General features: G+C 37.1%; 5 protein-coding genes across 5 annotated transcripts; 3 read left to right on the forward strand and 2 right to left on the reverse strand.

Moving 5' to 3' along the window:
• The first annotated feature begins 381 nt into the window (after positions 1–381).
• On the forward strand, positions 382–3,475 carry LOC114516015 (counting factor 60-like). Its single transcript, XM_028535360.1, has 8 exons — positions 382–616; positions 1,261–1,403; positions 1,569–1,739; positions 1,852–1,990; positions 2,186–2,313; positions 2,437–2,639; positions 2,929–2,998; positions 3,092–3,475. Exons 1-8 carry the CDS (start codon positions 471–473, stop codon positions 3,343–3,345), a joined length of 1,254 nt encoding a protein of 417 aa, XP_028391161.1. The 5' UTR covers positions 382–470; the 3' UTR covers positions 3,346–3,475.
• Positions 3,476–4,010: 535 nt separating this feature from the next.
• Positions 4,011–7,131, forward strand: LOC114515797 (counting factor 60-like). Its single transcript, XM_028535106.1, has 8 exons — positions 4,011–4,221; positions 4,868–5,010; positions 5,272–5,442; positions 5,555–5,693; positions 5,900–6,027; positions 6,136–6,338; positions 6,528–6,597; positions 6,837–7,131. The coding sequence occupies exons 1-8, from the start codon at positions 4,076–4,078 to the stop codon at positions 7,112–7,114; spliced, it is 1,278 nt and encodes a 425-aa protein (XP_028390907.1). The 5' UTR covers positions 4,011–4,075; the 3' UTR covers positions 7,115–7,131.
• Positions 7,132–7,254: 123 nt separating this feature from the next.
• On the reverse strand, positions 7,255–10,916 carry LOC114515798. The gene is made up of 5 exons (XM_028535107.1): positions 10,189–10,916; positions 9,092–9,243; positions 8,066–8,905; positions 7,597–7,671; positions 7,255–7,396 (listed from the first exon to the last, which is right to left on the reverse strand). Exons 1-5 carry the CDS (start codon positions 10,257–10,259, stop codon positions 7,350–7,352), a joined length of 1,185 nt encoding a protein of 394 aa, XP_028390908.1. The 5' UTR covers positions 10,260–10,916; the 3' UTR covers positions 7,255–7,349.
• A 310-nt stretch (positions 10,917–11,226) lies between these two features.
• LOC114515799 (upstream activation factor subunit spp27-like) lies at positions 11,227–15,443 on the forward strand. Its single transcript, XM_028535108.1, has 11 exons — positions 11,227–11,606; positions 11,721–11,811; positions 12,722–12,821; positions 13,020–13,064; positions 13,203–13,250; positions 13,344–13,406; positions 13,486–13,552; positions 13,762–13,820; positions 13,919–13,978; positions 14,177–14,231; positions 14,348–15,443. Exons 1-11 carry the CDS (start codon positions 11,486–11,488, stop codon positions 14,422–14,424), a joined length of 786 nt encoding a protein of 261 aa, XP_028390909.1. The 5' UTR covers positions 11,227–11,485; the 3' UTR covers positions 14,425–15,443.
• A 106-nt stretch (positions 15,444–15,549) lies between these two features.
• Positions 15,550–19,638, reverse strand: LOC114515800 (max dimerization protein 1-like). The gene is made up of 5 exons (XM_028535109.1): positions 19,496–19,638; positions 19,300–19,366; positions 18,567–18,599; positions 17,146–17,260; positions 15,550–16,959 (listed from the first exon to the last, which is right to left on the reverse strand). The coding sequence occupies exons 1-5, from the start codon at positions 19,548–19,550 to the stop codon at positions 16,723–16,725; spliced, it is 507 nt and encodes a 168-aa protein (XP_028390910.1). The 5' UTR covers positions 19,551–19,638; the 3' UTR covers positions 15,550–16,722.
• Between the last annotated feature and the right edge of the window lie 1,324 nt (positions 19,639–20,962).

The following is a 20,962-nucleotide window of genomic DNA, read 5'->3' on the forward strand; positions in this document are numbered from 1 at the left end:
CTAAATGAACTGTTTTGAGAGGTTCGGACGAACGGAAAAACGTAGTTTTTAAGAGGAGGCTCCGCACTATCTATTGTTGTTAATGCGTTGGCACATAAGAATAATAATATTTAACACAGACAACACAGACAGGAATGCCTTGAAAGTTGGTCATTAAGCCTGCTTTCCTCTAGGCGGAATTTTCCACGCGGGGGAATTTTCTTTGTTTTTCTTACAGCTCTGCATGAAAGCGCACAGACAATGAAAAATTCTGCTCCACGCGCAAAATTCCGCCTAGTGGAAAACAGGAAAACAACTTGTCACGAGTTCATCGCATGTGTTTCTCGCCACAAGGGGTCTGTGCATGTGACATATGACACTGAAATATACAGATGTGTGACGTCTTTTTAATAATTGTCAGTCTTTCAGCAGGGACCGAGGTTGCAAGACGCAAAAGACTACAGGCTTGCTTCACGCTAGATTTTATCACAATGAAACTCTTCTATCTGTTCTTAATCATCGCCATAACAGCGTTGAACTATTGTGCAGCTGATTTACCACCATATTGTGGGCCAGATTCGGGTGATTATCCAAAATCAAGCGGGGGAAAACTTCTTCAAGTCCATCTGGTGGCAAGGTATCAAGTTATGTTTAACGCAATTTCTGTGCAAGTGTCTATCCATTTGACAGGTCGCCCAACTCTATCGCGCTTATCTTCGGGGAAACTCTATGCTTTCATGCAAAATATTATAGATTTATTCAAGTGCAGTGGCTTCAATTGTTTTTTGCGCTGAGCAAATGGTTTTGCAATTCGCGATATTGTGCAATGCAAATATTTAAAATTGAATCGCAAAAGTAAAGATTGAGAAAGTTCTTACTGAGCTACAGAGCTAGCTAAGATCCAGTCCTCTTTAGTCGAATACTGTCGAATTGATAACTTCACGGTCTTCACCATAATGTGATTTGGAACGAAACTTTAAAGGACTAAAGCATTAAAAAAGCAAAATGATTTCACTCGCGTTAGCTAGCAGAGGAAGCATGCATAAGAAAAAGCTTGTGGTTAAATCAAAACAAGTATCCGGAAATAATTTTTATTGCAATTTTGTGAAACCAAACTTAGAAATGAATTTACCAATGGGAGACATGGCCAAATATGAACGGGCCAATACCGAGCTTGCGCAATTCAGTTCTTTAGACAAACAAGTTATGCTGAGTCAGATAAAATCAATAAAGACAATGAACAAAACAACTCCATACATCACTTCACAACAAATTATCTAGGCATGGAGATCGTATTCAAGCCAATGCAGGGCAGTGTTGGAAAGGTGATGAACATTTATGGGATTGTCTGTTGACTGACGCTATCACTCCAACAATAAACCGGGATCAACATTACCTTCGAGTGGAAAGACTTTATAGAAAAGGTCAGAAATATAAAATGTCAACACTTGGGTGAACACTTTAAGCCTGGTGCAAACTGGGAAACAAAAAAAACCCGTATCAAATAAAGAAACGTCTCTTTTTGTTGCGAAATATTGTTTTCCTTTTTGCTGACCCTCATTGACAATTTACAATTTCTTGGTTTCCAGTTTTCTATACTGGTCGCGAGGAAGTACCTGGCAACTGTGCTCTGGGGCAACTTACAAGTATTGGTTTTAAGCAACAGCTCTCAAATGGCGAAAATTACAGAAAGATTTATGTTGAAAGTGGTTTCTTATCACCAAATTTTTCGTCTGTTGAACATCGTGTTCGTAGCACAAGTAAGTCATTAATTCTATTGCATGGTCAGACAGCAATACATCCTGTTGATACAGTTAATTTGCCGCAGTTTTTAAACAAATTCTTCAGTATTTTCAACTCTACTTTCTTCAGACATGTTTAGGACGCTTCAATCCGCACAAGGTTTCATGACTGGCATGTTTCCACCTTCACAACCAGTGGTAGGACGAGCTGGTATAATGGACATCAACACAATGGATGGAACCTATGAAAATATGTACCCTAACGATAAGTATGGTGCTTGGAAAGTCGCTTACACTGCTTTCTTCAATTTGACAAAGAATAATACCGCACCTTTTTCAGTGAGCGCCGTAATCTGCTCACATGAGCTATAGGTTTTAATAATTTCTTTATAAACCAGTGTAGATAAACTTCCCGCTATGAACTAAGAGAGCATCATTTTTACCATTGTTTAACAACTCTTTAGGCTTTGTCCGAAGTCTAAAGACTATATAACAGCGTATTTCAAATCACAAGACTTTTTGGATCATTATAATTCAGTTAGTAAACAGTTGGTTGAAGATCTTCAAAAAGCATTGGACGACGAAACGTTCAGTATGTATTCAGTCAACTGATTCTTGAAAAGTCAGAAAAGATGTTAGAGACCTTTTAAATACTTCCCAATCCTGGAAGAGTGAGAATGCTTTATGTGAATTAGTTATTGCTCTTTCTTACCAGCTTATCAGGATATATTTATGCTGTTTGACTGTTTGAACGTGTTCAAGTGTCATGAGGTTGATACACCAGCTGGTATTACGCAGGATTTATACCAGAGAGTGAGTGAGGAAGTGACCTACGTTTTCTATCAAATGTACGCTTATCCCAGCCCCGCAGAGGCGGCGAAGGTTGGAATCGGATTCTTTATCAAAGAAGTACAACAGGTTTGTATAGATTGTAATAGAAAATAGTTAATAATACAACTCAAATATTTTGTCCAAGAACCTGCATAAGTGTTTTGAAAAGAAAATTGGGAGAGATCGGGAGAAACTTAGGTTTTTTATGCTTGCTCAGAGCAGCCAGGTTGACAGACTGCTTTGCTCTGACGAAAAAACTTTGTGACTTTTTCAAACATCGAGAGATTAGTTTTGATGCATGCCTTTCAGGGCAAAAACCATAACTATATTACTTTAACCTAAAACTGCGTGTTCAAGTCGTTCCGAATTTTTTTAGGAAATAGAAGCAAAGATAGCCATGGAATCAAAATTGGATTTCATTTTGTATTCTGGTCATGACGTTACATGTAAGTTGTTCGGCCATTCTCGGCAGAATTCCTACACTAATTTAGCTTAATATAGTAAAGATTATATAGATTTACAACAATTTTTCTCCTCAGTGATGACTTTATTGTTGGCATTCAACGTGAGCGATGGAGTATGGCCACCTTACGCCTCTCAAATGATCTTTGAAGTTTACCAAATGACTGATAACTCGCACACCATGCGCATTTTGTACAATGGCAAGGTTATGAAACTCCCGTTCTGTGATGATAAGGAACTGTGTAACACGGATATCGTCAAGGAATATGTGGCCAAATTTGAACCGGAGAGTGTGGCGAAGGATTGCCAGTCAAGTAAAATGAGAGTTTGAAGATGTGAAATGCTGGAACTACTCGAAAAAACAAAAGAAATTTAAGAATCACACGGGAGTATAATTGAGATATGTTAAACTTGAAAATTATCAGAATAAATAGAATTAAATAAATATACTTACAACGAAACATTAATACGAAGAAATTATTATTGTATGATCCCACGAAAGTCATCCATTGAGAATTAAAGCTAACACAAGTTCATTACACGTGAACCTCGCCACAGGAGGCTTGTTGAACACGCCACAACAGCGTTGAACTACATGCATCATGCATGCACAATATATACTAGGGGAATACAATGACATGCGTTTCCAGGAATTTCCTCGGGGATTAAACTGGTGGTGAGTGTTAGTCAAACAGACTCAAACTGATTTAAGCTCAAGCATGTTTATGAAGGGAGCCCAGTGGTTTACAAAACTCCCTTATTTTTCTCGCTATCCAAACAGGTCAATCAGAGAACCGGCTAAAATAGTCGGTCGACACAAAAATGACCAAATGTTTCGATTAGTTTCTCCTCATCAAATAGATTATCATTAATCCACATTATTATTATTATTAATTACCATCTCGCGAGTTCACTGCGTAGAAAACTTCGCCACAAGAGGTCTTTGTGACACTTGACACTTGCGAGAAAAATATACTGACCTTTGGCTCTGTCGTATCGACGTATTGAGGTTGCAAGACGCAAGAAGACGTCAGGCTTGCTTCACGCTAGATTTTATCACAATGAAACTCTTCTACCTGTTCTTAATCATCGCCATAACAGCCTTTAGCTATTGTGCAGCTGATTTACCGCCATATTGTGGGGCAGATTCGGGCGATTATCCAAAACCAAGTGAGGGAACACTTATTCAAGTCCATCTAGTTGCAAGGTATCAAATTATATTTATTGGTTTTCCACAAATATTTACCAAATTAACAAGTCTTCGAAATCTCACGCGTATTATGCAAAAACACACGCATTTGACAGCTCTCATCCTCGCACGCTTATGGACTAAAATCTTTATTTTCAACACGAATTTTCCTGACGCATTCTCAACTATAGAGTTGTTTGTGACTGCAATGGCTTATTGTGAATTGCAAAGTCGGAAGGTCTCTGGTTTAAACTTAAATTTTTAATGATTCAGTTGTAGTTGCTGTTGCTACATATGCGCTCAAAGTGAAATTCAGTTTTGCAATTTACGTTTTTGTGCAAACAATGCAAAATTTTAGCAATTTTAAACCTGATGCTGAAGCAGCAGCAATGTTGAGTTCAACTCGATTTGCAAAAGTTGGAAACGTTTCAACTTGGCTAACATCCAATTCCCTTCATATATTCGTGTTCTTAAATTGTTTATTTCTTTTGAAATCGATTGTATTTACGCGAATATATGAATATACGGTCCTCTTCCAAGTTATCGAGGCCAGCCTAGCTACGCAACAAGTCAACAACAGCTATAGCTTGCGTGATTCAGAGTGAATCAAGCCAAGGCAATGAACAAAACAACTCCATACATCACTTCACAACAAATTATCTAGGCATGGAGATCGTATTCAAGCCAATGCTGGGCAGTGTTGGAAAGGTGATGAACATTTATGGGATTGTCTGTTGACTGATGCTATCACTCCAACTATAAACCGGGATCAACATCACCTTCGAGTGGAAAGACTTTATAGAAAAGGTCAGATATAAAGCATACTAAAATATCAACCGCGTCATGACTAATGTTAAGCCTTGTGCAAACTAGGAAAATGTTTTACGAAAACATTTACAAGGCTGTGTACCTTGCATGGAAACAGTGCTCCGTCTCCGAAAACAGAAGTCGCTTCTTACAAAACAAGTTGATAGAAAAGAATAATTTTTGTTTGTTGTGAAAACATTGCATGTTTCTTATGTTGCCTGCATGAGACTCGTTGACAATTTACAATTCCTTGGATTACAGTTTTCTATACTGGTCGCGAGGAAGTACCTGGTAACTGTGCTCTGGGACAACTTACAAATGTTGGTTTTAGGCAGCAACTCTCCAACGGCGAGAATGCCAGAAAAAATTATGTTGAAAGTAGTTTCTTGTCACCAAATTTCTCGTCTGTTGAACATCGTGTTCGTAGCACAAGTAAGTCGTTAATTCTATTGCATGGTCAGACATCAATACCTCCTGTTGATGCAGTTAATTTGCTGTAGGTTTTAAACAAATTCTTCAGTATTTTCAACTCTACTTTCTTCAGACATATTTAGGACGCTTCAATCCGCACAAGGATTCATGACTGGCATGTTTCCACCTTCACAACCCGTGGTAGGACGAGCTAGTATAATGGACATCAACACAATGGATGGAACCTATGAAAATATGTACCCTAACGATAAGTATGGTGCTTGGAGAGTCGCTTACACTGCTTACTTCAATTTTACGAAGGATAAGAATATCGCTCGATTTCAGGGAATATATAGAACCTGCACTGCGCGGGAACATTGCAACGCGATTTCGCTGCGATAATTCTGGAGCAGTGTGAAAATTTCACCAGGTGAAAATCAAGTCTAGTCATTTTTACTATTGTTTAACAACTCTTTAGGCTTTGTCCGAAGGTTAAAGACTATTTAACAGCGTATTTCAAATCACCGGAGTTTATTGATCATTATAATGCAGTTAGCAAACAGTTGGTTGACGATCTTCAAAAAGCATTGGACGACGAAACGTTCAGTATGTATTTAGTCAACTGATTCTTAAAACGATGTTACATAACTGGACACCTTTTAAATCCTGGAAGAGAATGCTTTATGTGAATTAGTTATTGCTCTTTTTTACCAGCTTATCAGGATATATTTATGCTGTTTGACTGTTTGAACGTGTTCAAGTGTCATGAGGTTGATACGCCAGCTGGTATTACGCAGGATTTATACCAGAGAGTGAGTGAGGAAGTGACCTATGTTTTCTATCACATGTACGCTTATCCCAGCCCCGCAGAGGCGGCGAAGGTTGGAATTGGATTCTTTCTCAAAGAAATACAACAGGTTTGTTTATTTTTCTTTATTTATATCCAAGGATATATTACTTAACATTAAAATAGGAGGATCGGACCAATATACATTTATTTGGTCCTGAGAACTGCACATGACAAGGTAAAACCTAAAACGTTTTAAGGTTTGATTGATTGCATTGCCGTGATGATGCACAATGCAAATGGTTTTGAATTTTTCTAGGAGGTAATAGCAAAGATAAATAAGGAATCCAAATTGAAGTTCATTCTGTACTCTGGACACGACATTACACGTATGTTGCAGTCAATTTCTTTTTAATCTAAACAGAATTTATGATATGGTATGGTATGGTATGGTATGGTATGGTATGGTATGGTATGGTATGGTATGGTATGGTATGGTATGGTATGGTATGGTATGGTATGGTATGGTATGGTATGGTATGGTATGGTATGGTATGGTATGAAATGGTATGGTATGAAATGGTATGGTATGGTTAGGTTATAGTTTTAGATCAATTTTTTTTATCAGTGATGACTTTATTGTTGGCGTTCAACATCAGCGACGGAGTCTGGCCACCTTACGCCTCTCAACTGATCTTAGAAGTTTACCAAATGAACCAGGATTCATACGCTATGCGCATTTTGTATAATGGCAAGGTCATGAAGCTTCCGTTTTGTGATAATAAGGAAATGTGCGACGCAAATCTTGTCAGGGAGTATTTGGCGAACTTTGAACCAGAAAGCGTGGAAAAGGATTGTCAGCCGAGTGAAACAGTTGATGAGAAAACACCAAAAATCCCCCAGTAAAATTAAGATACGTTAAATATGAAAATCAACACAGCAAAACTGAATGAAATTAGTATATGTACAACGAAATATTGATGCGTACGAACGATTAATGTATGATTTAAAGGGTTTATCATTGGCAGCGATCTAAAAGATTGATAATAAAAAGTATATTCATATCAATTAGTACGATCTATGATCCGTTGATTTCTTGAAAGTAGGCGAAGTTCTATAACTAGGAGAGAGCTATTTGAGTTCACCTTTCGTTATCATCTTCTTCACTGCTTAATGAATCAAATGTGTCTGGAAAAAATAAAATAAGTGACGATCATAGCTAGATATTTAATGGTTAAACACACTTCATGATCACCTTGAGCCCCAGTTCAGTTGCGACTGTAAATTTGTAAAGCAAGCGAGGAAAACGGAACGCGCAAAATGTGAGCAACTTCAAGTCCTGTATTTTAAAGTGCTGTGGCAAGATTAAGGAAGAAAGGAAAACTTACCTAAAATTCCTGTTTGTAGTTTTGCGAGCTCGTTGATCGACGGTTTAACCATTCTCCTAGGATCTTCTTGTATTTCTGAAAAATAATTTTAATCTTATTCTTTATATTTTTCAACTGGTATTAACACAGAGATACGGGTGTTGACTACAAAGAGGACCAACCAGTGGCAAGTGAAACCAACCAGTTAAACCAGTGGAACCTACTAGTTTAACCAACTAATGACCCGTGGAACGAACCAGTTGAACCAACCAGTTGAACCAACCAGTTGAACCAACCAGTTGAACCAACCAGTTGAACAAACCAGTTGAACAAACCAGTTGAACCAACCAGTTGAACCAACCAGTTGAACCAACCAGTTGAACCAACCAGTTGAATCAACCAGTTGAACCAACCAGTTGAACGAAGCAATGATCGGTGGAACCAAAAATTAACCAATGGCACAAACTGGTGGCAAACACAACCAACCTACCTTTCAAATGATCTTTCCTTGGTTGGTTTACGTGAAGATTTTCTGGTCGTAGAGAGGACTCTGTCGTCGTTAGACTTGGCGCTCTTAACCTTGGTTTCACTGTGACTCCGGGTAACTCTTGCTGGCTGTGAGAAACTTTGCTTATAAAACTATCGATACATTGCTGTCTCACAATTGCCATCCGCCATAACTTCTTTATCTCATCCGTCGTCTTCTTCGACGAAAAAGCGACAGAAAATTCTTTCCCCTCCTTCGGCAACCCATACGCGAGCCTCGACACGGCCGGAACATCGAGCGCATTCCTAGAAACATGCATGTGTTTGAGGCGCTGTTTCTTAGTTTCTTGGAACTTTTCTCGTACTCTTCGAAGTTCCTTACGATTCTGTTCGTCTTCTTTGAGTCTTCTGTTGAATTCCTGAATGCTTTTGTTCACTTCCTTTTTAATGGATTTCTGCTGGAATTCGTTCATTCTCTCTCGTATAGACTGAAGACGGCGATCTCGGGCTTCTTCATTGATGTAAATTGACCTAAGCCGTCTAAAAGTCTCGGCTGCTTTAGCATCCAACGTGATATTACGCGTGCTTTTTGATCTGCGCGGTGGATTCATATTCTCCGTTTTTGTCGTGCTCCGTGTTTCACAACTTTTTGACCGTTCGAACGTCGATTCGTTTCGCGAGAGCACGGCCTGACGTGCCCGGTGGTTCGCCCAGGATCTCGCCCAACGGCGGTCGTTTTTCACGGGTCTATACGAAGGTTTGATTTCTGTCGTCGGTTTCAAATACACAGGATTCGAACGCTCGCTTGAGTCGTTTCTGGCCAGAAGAGAAACCTTGAACGTTTCTATAGAGACGAAAGATATTCAGCAGCATAAAAAGTTTATGTTTATTCTGCGAAGCCTCTTTATGTATCTAAGATCTATTTTAACTTGGATACTATAGTCTATATTTCCTTGTTCTTGATAAACGTAATTGTGTTTTGTAGGTAGAAAAATATATGTTGGAACTAGCAATGAAAATAAACCCCTACCTCTGCCCGTCGCTGGTTTGCTCAAGTATCTAACTTTGTCATTTCCTTCACCCCTCGTCACTACTAATCTTTCATGATTTTTATTGGGCTGAGACTGTCGTAGTCTTTGAAATGTATTCCAACTTTGTGAGATAAACTGATGTTCAAATGAACTATAAAACACGCAATGTTTACGACTAAGTAAAATGGATAATTCTGCGGTAGATACGTACCAAGAACAAGGTAGCTACTGAAGCAGCTTTTGAAATAACCTCTTATGGAATTAGTTCGACAGTTGAAATACCATTGAAAGTTGCTGATCTCATTTCACGAGAATGTAGTTTTTGTGACAGTGACAATGTTCACGATGTAACTCGACAATGACTGTTTTTAAAGAAAGTAGCAGAAAGTTACAGAACTATTGCTAAGACGAATAGAGACATTAGTATTTGTGGCCCCAAATCCCACTTGATCTTCCTTGATCTATTTCCGTCGTTAAAGATCAAGGAAAGATTTATTAGTATAATTAATTAACCAATCTAAAAATTAGAAACGTTTTTGGTAAAATAGACGAAATTAGAGAAACCGCAGGAATATTGTATGGAACAGTCACCTTCTTCCTTTCCATAATACTATTTGTAGCGTTTTAATAAAGTTACTTCGCTAAATTGCGCAGTATTGTGGAATACATTAGGGTACGGTAAAGCAATATATTAACTTGATAAGAATTTCAAGTATTAGGATAATATATTCTGTAACAACACATTTTTTATCCTGAAAGGCGTGAATATATTACCTGCCTAGGAAGTAGGAAGGCGCGTTGGTAGAGTTGAATATTGTACTCAGTATTCACAACTAGTTGATAGCGTTAATATAAACACGCTGGGGCACTGCTTTTATACCGTATTCTGATGATCGTATATACCTCTTGATATACTCACTATTATTGCATGTTTGTCGTATCCCTCCTTCTAAACTTTCGCTAGTTACTAGCTACATCATTACTTTAGAATTTAGGAAGAACAATTTCCGTCGATAACTCGATATCAATGTAAAAGTGATTCAACAGCATCGGTTTAATCCAGAATACACAAACGAGCACATAATCCTTTTATTACCTGCGAGCATTTGATCCAAAATTGGTCGCGAGGCCTCTCTCAACACTGACACACGTAGGTTTCGTATTCATGATTGGTGATGGAACCCAGCTATGTGATGTGACAGTGATATGATAGTGATCTTCACCTCCCAACAAAACTAGTTCATATACGATACATCTCTTCCGTAACACTTTAGATCAAGTATAGCGCAAGGCCATACTTAGTTTCGACAAAGTTTCAAATACCTTGAAATGCAAGTAAGTTAATCTCCCATTTATCGACGACTCAACAAAATAACTCCTTTTATTGCGTCGCTGTGACCTTTGTGCGTTTTGTTGCTATAGCAGCGTAGCAATGAAACTCTCATTTGCATTGATTCTCAAGACAACCGACATAAAAACGCGTTTTTGCTATGAAACATCGGTTATTTAACGCTAGATACTTGCTCTCACAACTAACCATGCTTTCTCGCGCAAAGATAGCGTGGTTTCCTCTTCGAAATCACGGATATTCCACAGCTATAAATTACAGGCCTCAAACAGTGAAACAGCGTAATTATTTTCTTCTAACAATGTGTTTGTTTGGACTCTGGTAATTCATTAATTAGACAAACATGAACGTTTTGTAGTTCGCCATTCGACACGAAGAAGTGACATAGTTAAACAGTGAAGACAAATATATGCCATGACTCGTAATATGTAATGTAAATTTCTAAGAGCTCTTGAGAAAAAGGCTGGAGTTTTGGGATGGCTTAAATAAAATTGGAAATATATGAGCTTTAATATATTTTAATGATATTTTATTTGACAATGAATTAACTATGGACAGTTTATTCGAAATGTATTTTTGTATTCAGTTATTCAGTTATAATATTCAGTTATTTTTAGCCAAGGTCTTTCAATGTTTTAAAACAAATTAGGACATGTTCAAACGTGGCAGTTTTCAAGTGTTAAAAACAGTAACACGATACTAATGAAACATATCACCTGCTCATTTATGTAATTATTCTCTTGTATTTGCACGTCTAATGTCACACGTAACAAATTTCTCTAGCGCTGAACTTTGGAAATCGCCAAGTGGTTAAATGGGTATAATTTTTTTAGTTTTGGCCGCGTTTTTGTCGGGCGAAACGTAGGTCTGTGTGACGTAGGGCTTTTAGATCTTTTTACTTACAGCCACTCGGCTGAGGCATTTATCATATGCTGGCACTTCAGATTCAGTGTTCTGATGATTGGCTGAATGCGGTTCAGCAAAGGTATAGAAAGTGCGAATAGCCGCCATTTTTATACGCTTGGCCACGCCTTTTTGTAAAAGCATGGTCCAGAGCATGGCCTGCTTAGCACGCGCACGTGGAGCAGGCCTGCAGGCGGGTGTACGAGGGACGATCATCATGGCCGACAATCTCAGCGAGACCGAATTGAGAGAAAATATTGCAGGTTTGACTAATAATTTATACATTTTTTGGCATTTTATTACCTAAAACTAAAGTAGTTTCTCAATCCTAATGGTCAATCAAAACACATTTTGAGAATTCTTTTTCCCTTCTGTAGAAATTATCGACAATGGGGATCTGGCGACATTAACTTCTAAGAAAATTCGACAAATATTGGAAAAGAAACACAACACTACCTTATCGCATAGGTTAGGGAAGTTGTTCACACGAGAGTCTAGACTATATTCCTTCTTATTTATTTCGCTACATGCTAGCTTAAGAGAGTTAAAGAGTTGTGCCAAGTCAATGTAATTCACTGTCCCCCATTTTTCCTTTGTTTTGGAAGATGCCAATCCGTCTGTCTGCTGTGTCTGACAAACAATTTGTTATTGATTATGAATGAAGTTAAATTGGAAAACCTGCCTATATTTAGATATAATTATCTGATGATATGCAGCAAATAACCAAAAGTTATTGCCTGAGTTTATTGAAGTTCTGTTGATTTTAGGCTTTTACAGCTGCTGTGACCTCTCATTGAATCTAGAAAAAACTTTTGACCTTGCTCTTGTGTGTTAAAGCTTTGTTAGGCTTTGACTTTGACAGCTGACAATGTAATGAAATAACACAGTACCAATGCAAAAGCAATGGATTTTTTCACCTAAATGTGCTTTTTCCAGTCTTCTCCAGAATCATTTAAAGGGCTTTTGCTTTCTGTTGTTCCCATGTCTAAATTTTTATGATAGGAATGATTCAAAAAGCACATGAGTTTCCTTAGCAATTTTTTTTTGTCAATTTTGAGAGGCAATATTTTTCTCTCTAGATCTACCATAGTGAGTATGCCTAACCATTCCAAAGTCTCATTCCATAGTCACTCACTGACTGAATGCCACCTTAATAATTTAAAAATGTTATGCCTGGCCGTGTTGTATTGACCACTAAATTTAGCTGTGATATCATGTCTAAGTACCAGTCTTGTGTATTTTTTCACTGCATAAAAATGGACTGCTCTATACTATAAGAGAACAAGTCCCACATATTTTACCTGGATCATGGCTGAGAGATGATAAGCACTCTCTGTCAGGTCTTCTGAATCCATCCATGCTTCAATTGATGTTACAGAAAGAAGCAGATTGATGACATAGTCATGCAATTGGTTGATGAAAAGTCGGATAACAGCGACGAGGAGAGTGGAAGTAAAAGTGACGCTGGAAAGAAAGAGGTAACATTGAAGACTGTGGTGTTCTTGATAAAATCTTAGCTGGCTTTACTACAAAAGTTGTTTCATTTAACAAACTGTGACCAATGTTCGCATCTTGTCATTTTTTCAAACTGCAAATAGATTGTTTGCAGTGTGCATGCAGCGACTGTCCTAAGCAATTTGAAAAACAACTGAATAATAAACATTTTTTCTTCCCAGGAATCGTCAGAAAAAGAATCCAAATCTCCAGTCAAATCTGAAAGGGTAAATACCATTTGATTTTTCAAAATATAACTTTAATGCCAACAAAACTGTCAATATTCCTCCAACTAAACCATTCATCAAAGTCTAATTTGCTCATCTTCATTAAGTGTTAATAAAATATTTTTTGATGTGAAACAGAAAAGAAAAGTGAAGGATGAGAGTGATTCAGATGATATGTCTTACCAGGTATAAATAGTTTTGTTCAAATGAATGAAAAGAAATTGCCTTAGGTCATTTCTGTTTGTTAGATTTAGATCATCTTTGTTGATGATTCTTTAGAGTGAGAGCGAAAGTGACTCGGATGAAAAGAAAAAACCAAGGAAGAAGAAAGCTGCTAGGAATGTAAGATGAAGACATTGAGTGTGTGTTATCAGTTGCATGAAACATATGAAATCATCTGCAGCTTTCTTATTTGTTGCAGAAGGAAAAGGGAAAGGCAGCCAAGAAACCCAAAGCCGAAAAAGGAGAAGGAGGAAAGAAGAAAGGAGGTAAATGAAAGTAGAGAAGACAAAAATACCCAGGGAAGGGTTGGGTGTGGTTATGGTAGGGGGCAGTAGGGAGGGCAGGCTAGCTGCTAGCTATGGGTTGGAGTACAAGAACATTCTGTATGGGATAAAATATATGTTTCTCTACATGCTACTTACATTATCAGAGCCTCAGATAAACACTCAGACTTACGTTTTTACAATGTTCACAGGTTTCTCAATGCCAATGTTGTTATCACCAGAACTGGCAGATCTCATGGGGGAAACACATGTGAGCATAAACTGTTTGTTGCATTTTTAATGAACCTTTTTAAAATTTGAATGTTTTTCTCCCTTTAATGGCAATGAAAAGATGTATTTATTTTATAGATGGCTCGTTCAGAGGTTGTGAAAAAGATGTGGCAGATTATCAAAGAAAGAGATTTATTGGTAATTCGTTTGTTCTTTTCTTTCTTACACCATGAACATCAATTGCTATTGCAAAACAAAAATTTGAAAGTTTAGTTCACCGCAGCTCAAACTGGTGTAAAAGTGATAGACATGAAAGAACTAAATGAATAGTTCTAAAAGATTTGGTTCTATGAATTGCTCAGTGTTTGATGAATTGTTTTGATTTGTTTTCTAAAGGATCCCACAAACAAACGGTACACAATCTGTGATGAACAGCTGGAAAAAATCATTGGTAGGTGAATGTATTTATTTCTGCGAAGATATTTTTGCTATTTGCCTATGCGGAAAATAATAAACTGTTTTAAACTTTTATTTAAAATTCCTTCAATTTCTACATTTTTTTCTCAGGACAAAAGCGATTCATGACATTTGCCATGATGAAATACCTCAAGAAACATGTCATTGATCCATCCCAGGTGCAGTAAAGGTACACAGAAGGATAAACAAAGACCTGAGGTGATCTGGCTGTGTGCCAGTTTATGTAGTAGTTTGTTCCAGTTTGTTCTCGTTCGTTGCGTTTTTAAAGCGGTCATCCATGCTAGTAAGATATCGATTTGTGACCACGAATTGTTTTTTAACAAGTGAAGAACTAAACTGTTTTAGTGAAGGTTCAATGCTTTAGTGAATGCAAAACTGGGCAGTCTTTGACGATACATTTATGAATTAACCATTCACTACAAATTCCCAGAAAAACTAGAAGTTTGGGAGGGCAACATTCAGAAAAGATGTTTGCGCTTTGAAATGGTACACACAAAATGTAATACTCAATCGCTCTCCCTGACTTCTCATAGCATTATTTTTAGATTATTTGAATAGCTTTTTATGGTCTTTAGTCGGTGCATTATCGCCACCATTTTATTGAGCAGTTTTTGTTATTCCAATGAAGTTGTATTAAGCCTAATCTTACTGGAGTTAAATTGTAGGCGGCCTAAAACTGCCCTAGAAATTTTTCGGTAATTTGTCAATATAATTAGTAATGCATAAATATAGTAATGTATAATTACATGTAATTGTACATTACTAATTATATTGAAAAATTACCAAAAATTTTCTCACACAGTTTTGGGCTGCCTATGGTTAAATCCACAATTACTGCAAAAATTGTGGATGGTAGTACTAGAATTCATGAAGTCTAAAATTGTTTATTTGATACTTAATGTTGATGAGTTAACTGATGTTCCTTAAAAACACCGGCATAGAAAAAAGGTTAAATTATTTTAATTTGTGCTAAACTTTTATTTCTTTTGGTCGACTTCTTTTTTTCATTCATGCCTTATGGTATGAAGTGTGCCTCCACTGTGATCTTTACAGTAATGGTTGATTAACTTCTTTAAGAATGATATTGGCATTCGTTAATGGCAGTTATGGTATACTAAAGGAGTAAAAATATTCATGTTCGTTTTTATAGTTAACCATAGTGGTAATAAATCTGGTTACTTATTGAGTTACGGAAGAGTTAATTTGGGGTTTTGATTTGGGTGTTCACATGGTTAACTAACCTTACCTTAGGGAACAAGTTGCCAACTGAGTGATTACAATTTACAAACGACTCAATTCATAAAATATTTTTTATTTCTGCACTAATATTACAATTCAACCCACTACATATACAAAATGCATAAAAATTTATATGTGTAGATGCTTTTGTAAAACATATTTTTATAGTGAAACTAAATCGCGAAGTACCTTTAAAAGTCGCTTCGCTTCTTGATGCAATTCAACTAATTCTATCTTCTCATTGTCCCCAATTTTGAAGTATATTTTAATAAATAGATTTTGCTTGTTTTATGAACAGCAATGTCTTGCTGAAACGTGCACAAATTGATTTTTTAAACAATTATGTGGAAGGGCCTGAAATTGATGACTATATAACCATGTCATAAAGCATAAAAACAGAGCGCCTAAAAGCCACCTATCCTATTTATAATATGAAAGAATGTTATATGACAACCGTAGAAATGGGCACATGACATATTCCAGGTAACTTTTTACATTAGAAATAACTTGATATACAATTTGTGCACGCTTGTTCTCAGCTATTAAGGCGCATTAATGATATTTTGCTATTAACATTTTTATTTACAAGTTATATATTTTCCCTGAATGCTATAATTGTAGAATGAATATTCTAAGCAGCCAATTTTATATTATTATATTTACACTAACTTAAATAAGCAATGCCACACTTCTTCAGTACTGGCATTGCCCATTTAATAGACCATAACTATAAGTTGAACGGTTTCCTCTTAACCCCAAGGACAGAACACAATATAATATTTTCATAAAAAATATTCCAGAGAAGTGAATAATTATGCCAATGGGGGGGTTAATATTTTTACAATGGTAAAATTGGATACCAATTTTACCTTGGATTTTTGGATTCAATAAAATTTCTACATTACAAATCCCAATCTTGACCGCAAGAACATTATGTACATCTGAAATTTTTACATATATCGTATATTGGCAGTTTTTGGTTCAGTAAAACCAACTTAGCTGTGACTGAATGGTGCAATAATTTAATTTTTTAGCTGTGGTGGGTTGTTGGATATCTGAGTTATAGTTAAATCATGGAAGTTGCTTATCAATAAACCGATCATGTGGTCTCTACACAATAGACCTGACAATCCACTTCTCTGATACACAGTATTATACTAATAGGCCTCCAAATAAGTACAATATATACATTTGCCTGTTAATATATCCCTGTAGGGATTGAGCCTTCAAAGGCCACCATCACTACCGCCACTCCCATCTGTGCTGCAACGATCAGATTCACTATGGTACTCTGTATCCTCTATATCAATCTCATCATCGCACACAGACTCTCCCTCAGAGCCTTTTCGTATTCTGAGTTCGAGGTCGCCTTTGAGACACCGCAGTTGTTTCATTAGCTTTAGCCTTTCTTTATATAATTTTTCTTTTGTTGCTACGGCTTTCTTGTCAGTATTCTCCAACACCTATCATGACATTTATAATTAAAAATTCTAATGAGTTTGAATTTATATTATGGCTACCTTTAGAAAATAAAATACTAATTAAAAACCATTTTTCATCAATGTATACATAATTGTAGAATTGACACACACTTTTCAGGGAAAATGTTAACATCAATAGGAACAGATGGGATGAATGAATTGTTTTACCTTGATGTAGTGTCTGGCATTTTGTAAGAGAGATAATGTTGTTGATTTTTGATGATCAGGTGGTGTTGGAACAATTTCTTTGAGTGTTTCAAGACAGTCTCGAAGATGTGCACGTCTAGAAGTGGGGAGAGATGTTACTTAGTCATTTTGCTACGTTTTATCAAAGATATAGTCAAATTTAGGGTGGCTTACGACAGGTTGAAACCTGTGAATATAATAGACTAATAGTTGTGATAAGTGCACTTGAACAATGCTCTTTCACTAGTGTGCTTGAATTTTTATCACTGAATAACAAGAGTCAACAAAACTTTCAATGTTAAAAAATCATTGTTAATGTATGAGATTCCTTCAAATTAAATCCTATACTAGAGGGAGCGTAATTTGTCCATGACTCTTAAGTGTTTTTTTAAAGAAATCTTTAATATTGTCACAATTGTTGGTTATTTTGTTACCCCCTGGACTGCTTTGCCCTTGGCAAGGCCAAGGAGCATCGAAAAGTTGTAAAAAGTGTAATAACGAGGCCGAATATTTACACCTGGCTTTTAGATGAAACTAAATTATACTAAATGATCTAATATTTTTATAATTTATAAGACATCGTAGCTAATATTCCGTCACGGAAAAAGCAAGCAATGGGCTATTACGAATCTCGCAGTGCGACATCACGAAAATATGCAAAATAAAAACGTCGAATTTTATTACAAACGACGCGATGAATTCGTGGGGAGTATTGCGGTCGGCTTGGTATTTTTGTATTTTATTTAAACACTGCTTAGAGCTTCGTGGATTGGGCAGCAGTTGTGAGAAAACTAAAAATAATGGCCCACAACAGGTGCGAACGCGAACCAAGCTTCTCTACCTGTGTTTTGCCATGGCGATTTTTGTTCACACTTTTGCCAAGCGTGTCAATTTTGCTGCATTTTCCCCGGCGTGCATATGTACAGAAATTAAACGAAATGGGCGGTTTTTTAGAGCGAACGGTTGAGACAATAAAGCAATATTACAAACAACATATAAAATCAATAAAGCCGGAAACCTAACACATATAGCATCGCCCCTTTTTCCGGTAGTACGTTTTATGCGAAGCGTACGACAATCGCGTTCCTGAAACGTCAGACTTGGACACTCCCGTTTCCTTAGCAAAATTCTGGCTCAAAGGCGTAAATTGTAACGTCGACAGGCCACACATGCATATATACATGCGAGATCATTTTGATAAAAGTTCCCTTTGTTTATATTTTGATGTACAGCAGAATGAGTTTCGCCAGGTGAACTGAACGACAACGAGACACGTGCGAATATATAACTATCCCACACACGTGGCATGGAAAAACACTCGTGGTTCTTCAAAATCCATTGAGAAACTTCAAAAGTTCTATGTGTTTGTTTAATACGTAATTTCTTCATTTGCGAAAGCCTACCTGTTTTTTTCGAGTTGGTTGTGTGTGGAGCGGCTAAAAATTGCAGAAATAAAACAAAATTAAAATGTAAACAATTGAGGACCGCGGGGTCATCAGTTAAATATCGTGATGCAAAAGTCTCGCAATAGTAATCTATGTTTGCTTAAAAGACTATTCTAGGTGCTCTTTATCTCTTGAACGCTTGCTAATGTTTTCCGTGCATAAAATAAAAAGATAGTGAACAATTCGTACTATGCTTTTCGCAGCGTGATGTATGGTAATCAAGACGATGCCATCTGGCTATGTTCAGAGTTTTATTAAACCCAAGGATAGCATTGAAATGAACCAAAGCAATGCTCACAAGCAGACCGAGCAAAATACAAAAGGAAGTTTGAAAAATCTCATGACATAATATCCATAAATACTAAGGAAATTGCAAGGAAGAATTCTCAGGGGAAGCCCCCCAACATGGCACTAGGCCCTTCGGGAAAAACGACCGAAATTTCTCGCGTACGACATATATTTAAATTGCGTTCGCTTAAAGTACTTCTAGGCCACAAGTAAATAGATAAGAATAGTTGTGCACGAAGTAGTAAAGAATTTCAGTCGGTTACTGTCATCGAAATCCGGCCATATTTTCGCGTGCATATTTCAATCCACAAGTAAACACAGGACAGCGAGCGTTTCGTTGGCAATTAATCCTTATCCCGTTTATTACGTGTGGATACTGGTTGAACGTTTTCGGTTTTCTTACCTGTAGCTCGGTGAACGTTTATTTTGTCTTTTGCTTTTCTTATCTGGCGTTCGTAGCCGCTTGTCAACTAGCACATGAAAACAAAACTGTTATTATAGAGCCACATTAAAATACAGGCATCGTCACTGACGACAACATGGAAAGCGTCGATATTGAAGAGCTTGGCAAGCTCTTGAAGGAACAAAACTTCACTTACTCGCTTCTTGTTCCTCTAATAGCTTTGCTGCAGCAAGAAGCTGTTCGATTCCCATATTTTCAGGCAAAGAACTGAGCTAGGTTCGATACAATTTCCAAAACTGAACAGTGCCGGTGATGATTGTGGCTGACTAAAGAAATTTTTGTCACGCGCGATAACGTCATTCGAGTTCAGCCCAAACACAAATAAAACAAGGAATCTGATTGGCTGATCGTTGAAAGGGACCAATTAGGAAATTGACTTAGGGAAAATGAACCAATCAGAGAGCAATATTTCAACAACGGTGAAATCCACATGACCGCCAGAGTGTCACACGTGGGCGGCGATTCAACGTGCTTGTAAACACAAGTGAAACCATAGGGGCAGCGTTTCGAATCAAAATTCAATCGAGGCCCAAATTTGATGTTATCGGACCTCTAATCTCACTGTTTTATATGTATTGTATTCCCGTAGAAATGCTAAGTGCCCTTGCTAATAAAAATACAGTATTTTTGCTTTCGCCTTTGGCTGCAATTGGTTATATATTGTACAGATTGTGTGTACATTGTTTTCGCGAACTTAATTGTAGATGTCGCCGATAAAGTGTCTAAGATTATGGTTATGGTTTCATCCAATAAAAATATTGCGATAGCGTACGGTAGAGATCAATTGAAAGGCACAACGGGAATGTCCTCAAGAACAATATTGAAACATAGCGCGTGGCCACGGTCGCCTCTGTTGACAAGCATGTTGTGAATTTAATCGCGAGGTGTCATACGAAACTGCTCTGACATATGTTTCGAGACGGTTTAAAACGCGGTCCTAATCCCACAGATTCGTATTTACCTATCTGATATTTTTAGCGAAAACACTTGTATTTTATGTTAATAAGGTTATTGTGCGGTGAGAGGTTAATATCACCTGATATATTCCAGAACGCGAACAAACTCGTTCGCTTTCTAGCGACAGCGTTTAGGCATAAAAAAATGCGATAAGTCAGCGCTTTTTACGGTCATTGGTCACTACTGAGACACAATAGGATATAAAACACGCCCAGGCAGGTTGAAAGTTAATCCTTTTCGCCTAGATAATATCAAACAGTCTAGGGCTATATATTGTTAGATAAAATCAAGCAGTGTCGGGATATATATATTGTTACTGTTGTGTCTTTTGAACTATTATAAGTTGATAAGGAATCGTTGACAAGGAATAATATTAATACCTATTGTAACCTTTGCTAGAATAGTCGGTTTAGATTAGTCGTAATCCAATAGAATTCAATCTACTGTTCTACTGTTGATATTTGTAAACCTATGTTTTGCCATGCTGTGCCCTTAGAGTGAAGAGCTGGGTCACTTAGGTGCACCGACTGCTTGTGATATCGCGACACATCTACCGGCAAACATGCGTATTTTTTACATAGTGTTTCAATTTCAACGTTAATTGTCGTTTATTGATATGCACAATTGACGCCACAAGCATACTATA

This window comes from Dendronephthya gigantea, unplaced genomic scaffold (genome assembly GCF_004324835.1).
Source record: "Dendronephthya gigantea isolate DGI-Jeju-01 unplaced genomic scaffold, DenGig_1.0 000005F, whole genome shotgun sequence".
NCBI lineage: Eukaryota > Metazoa > Cnidaria > Anthozoa > Malacalcyonacea > Nephtheidae > Dendronephthya > Dendronephthya gigantea.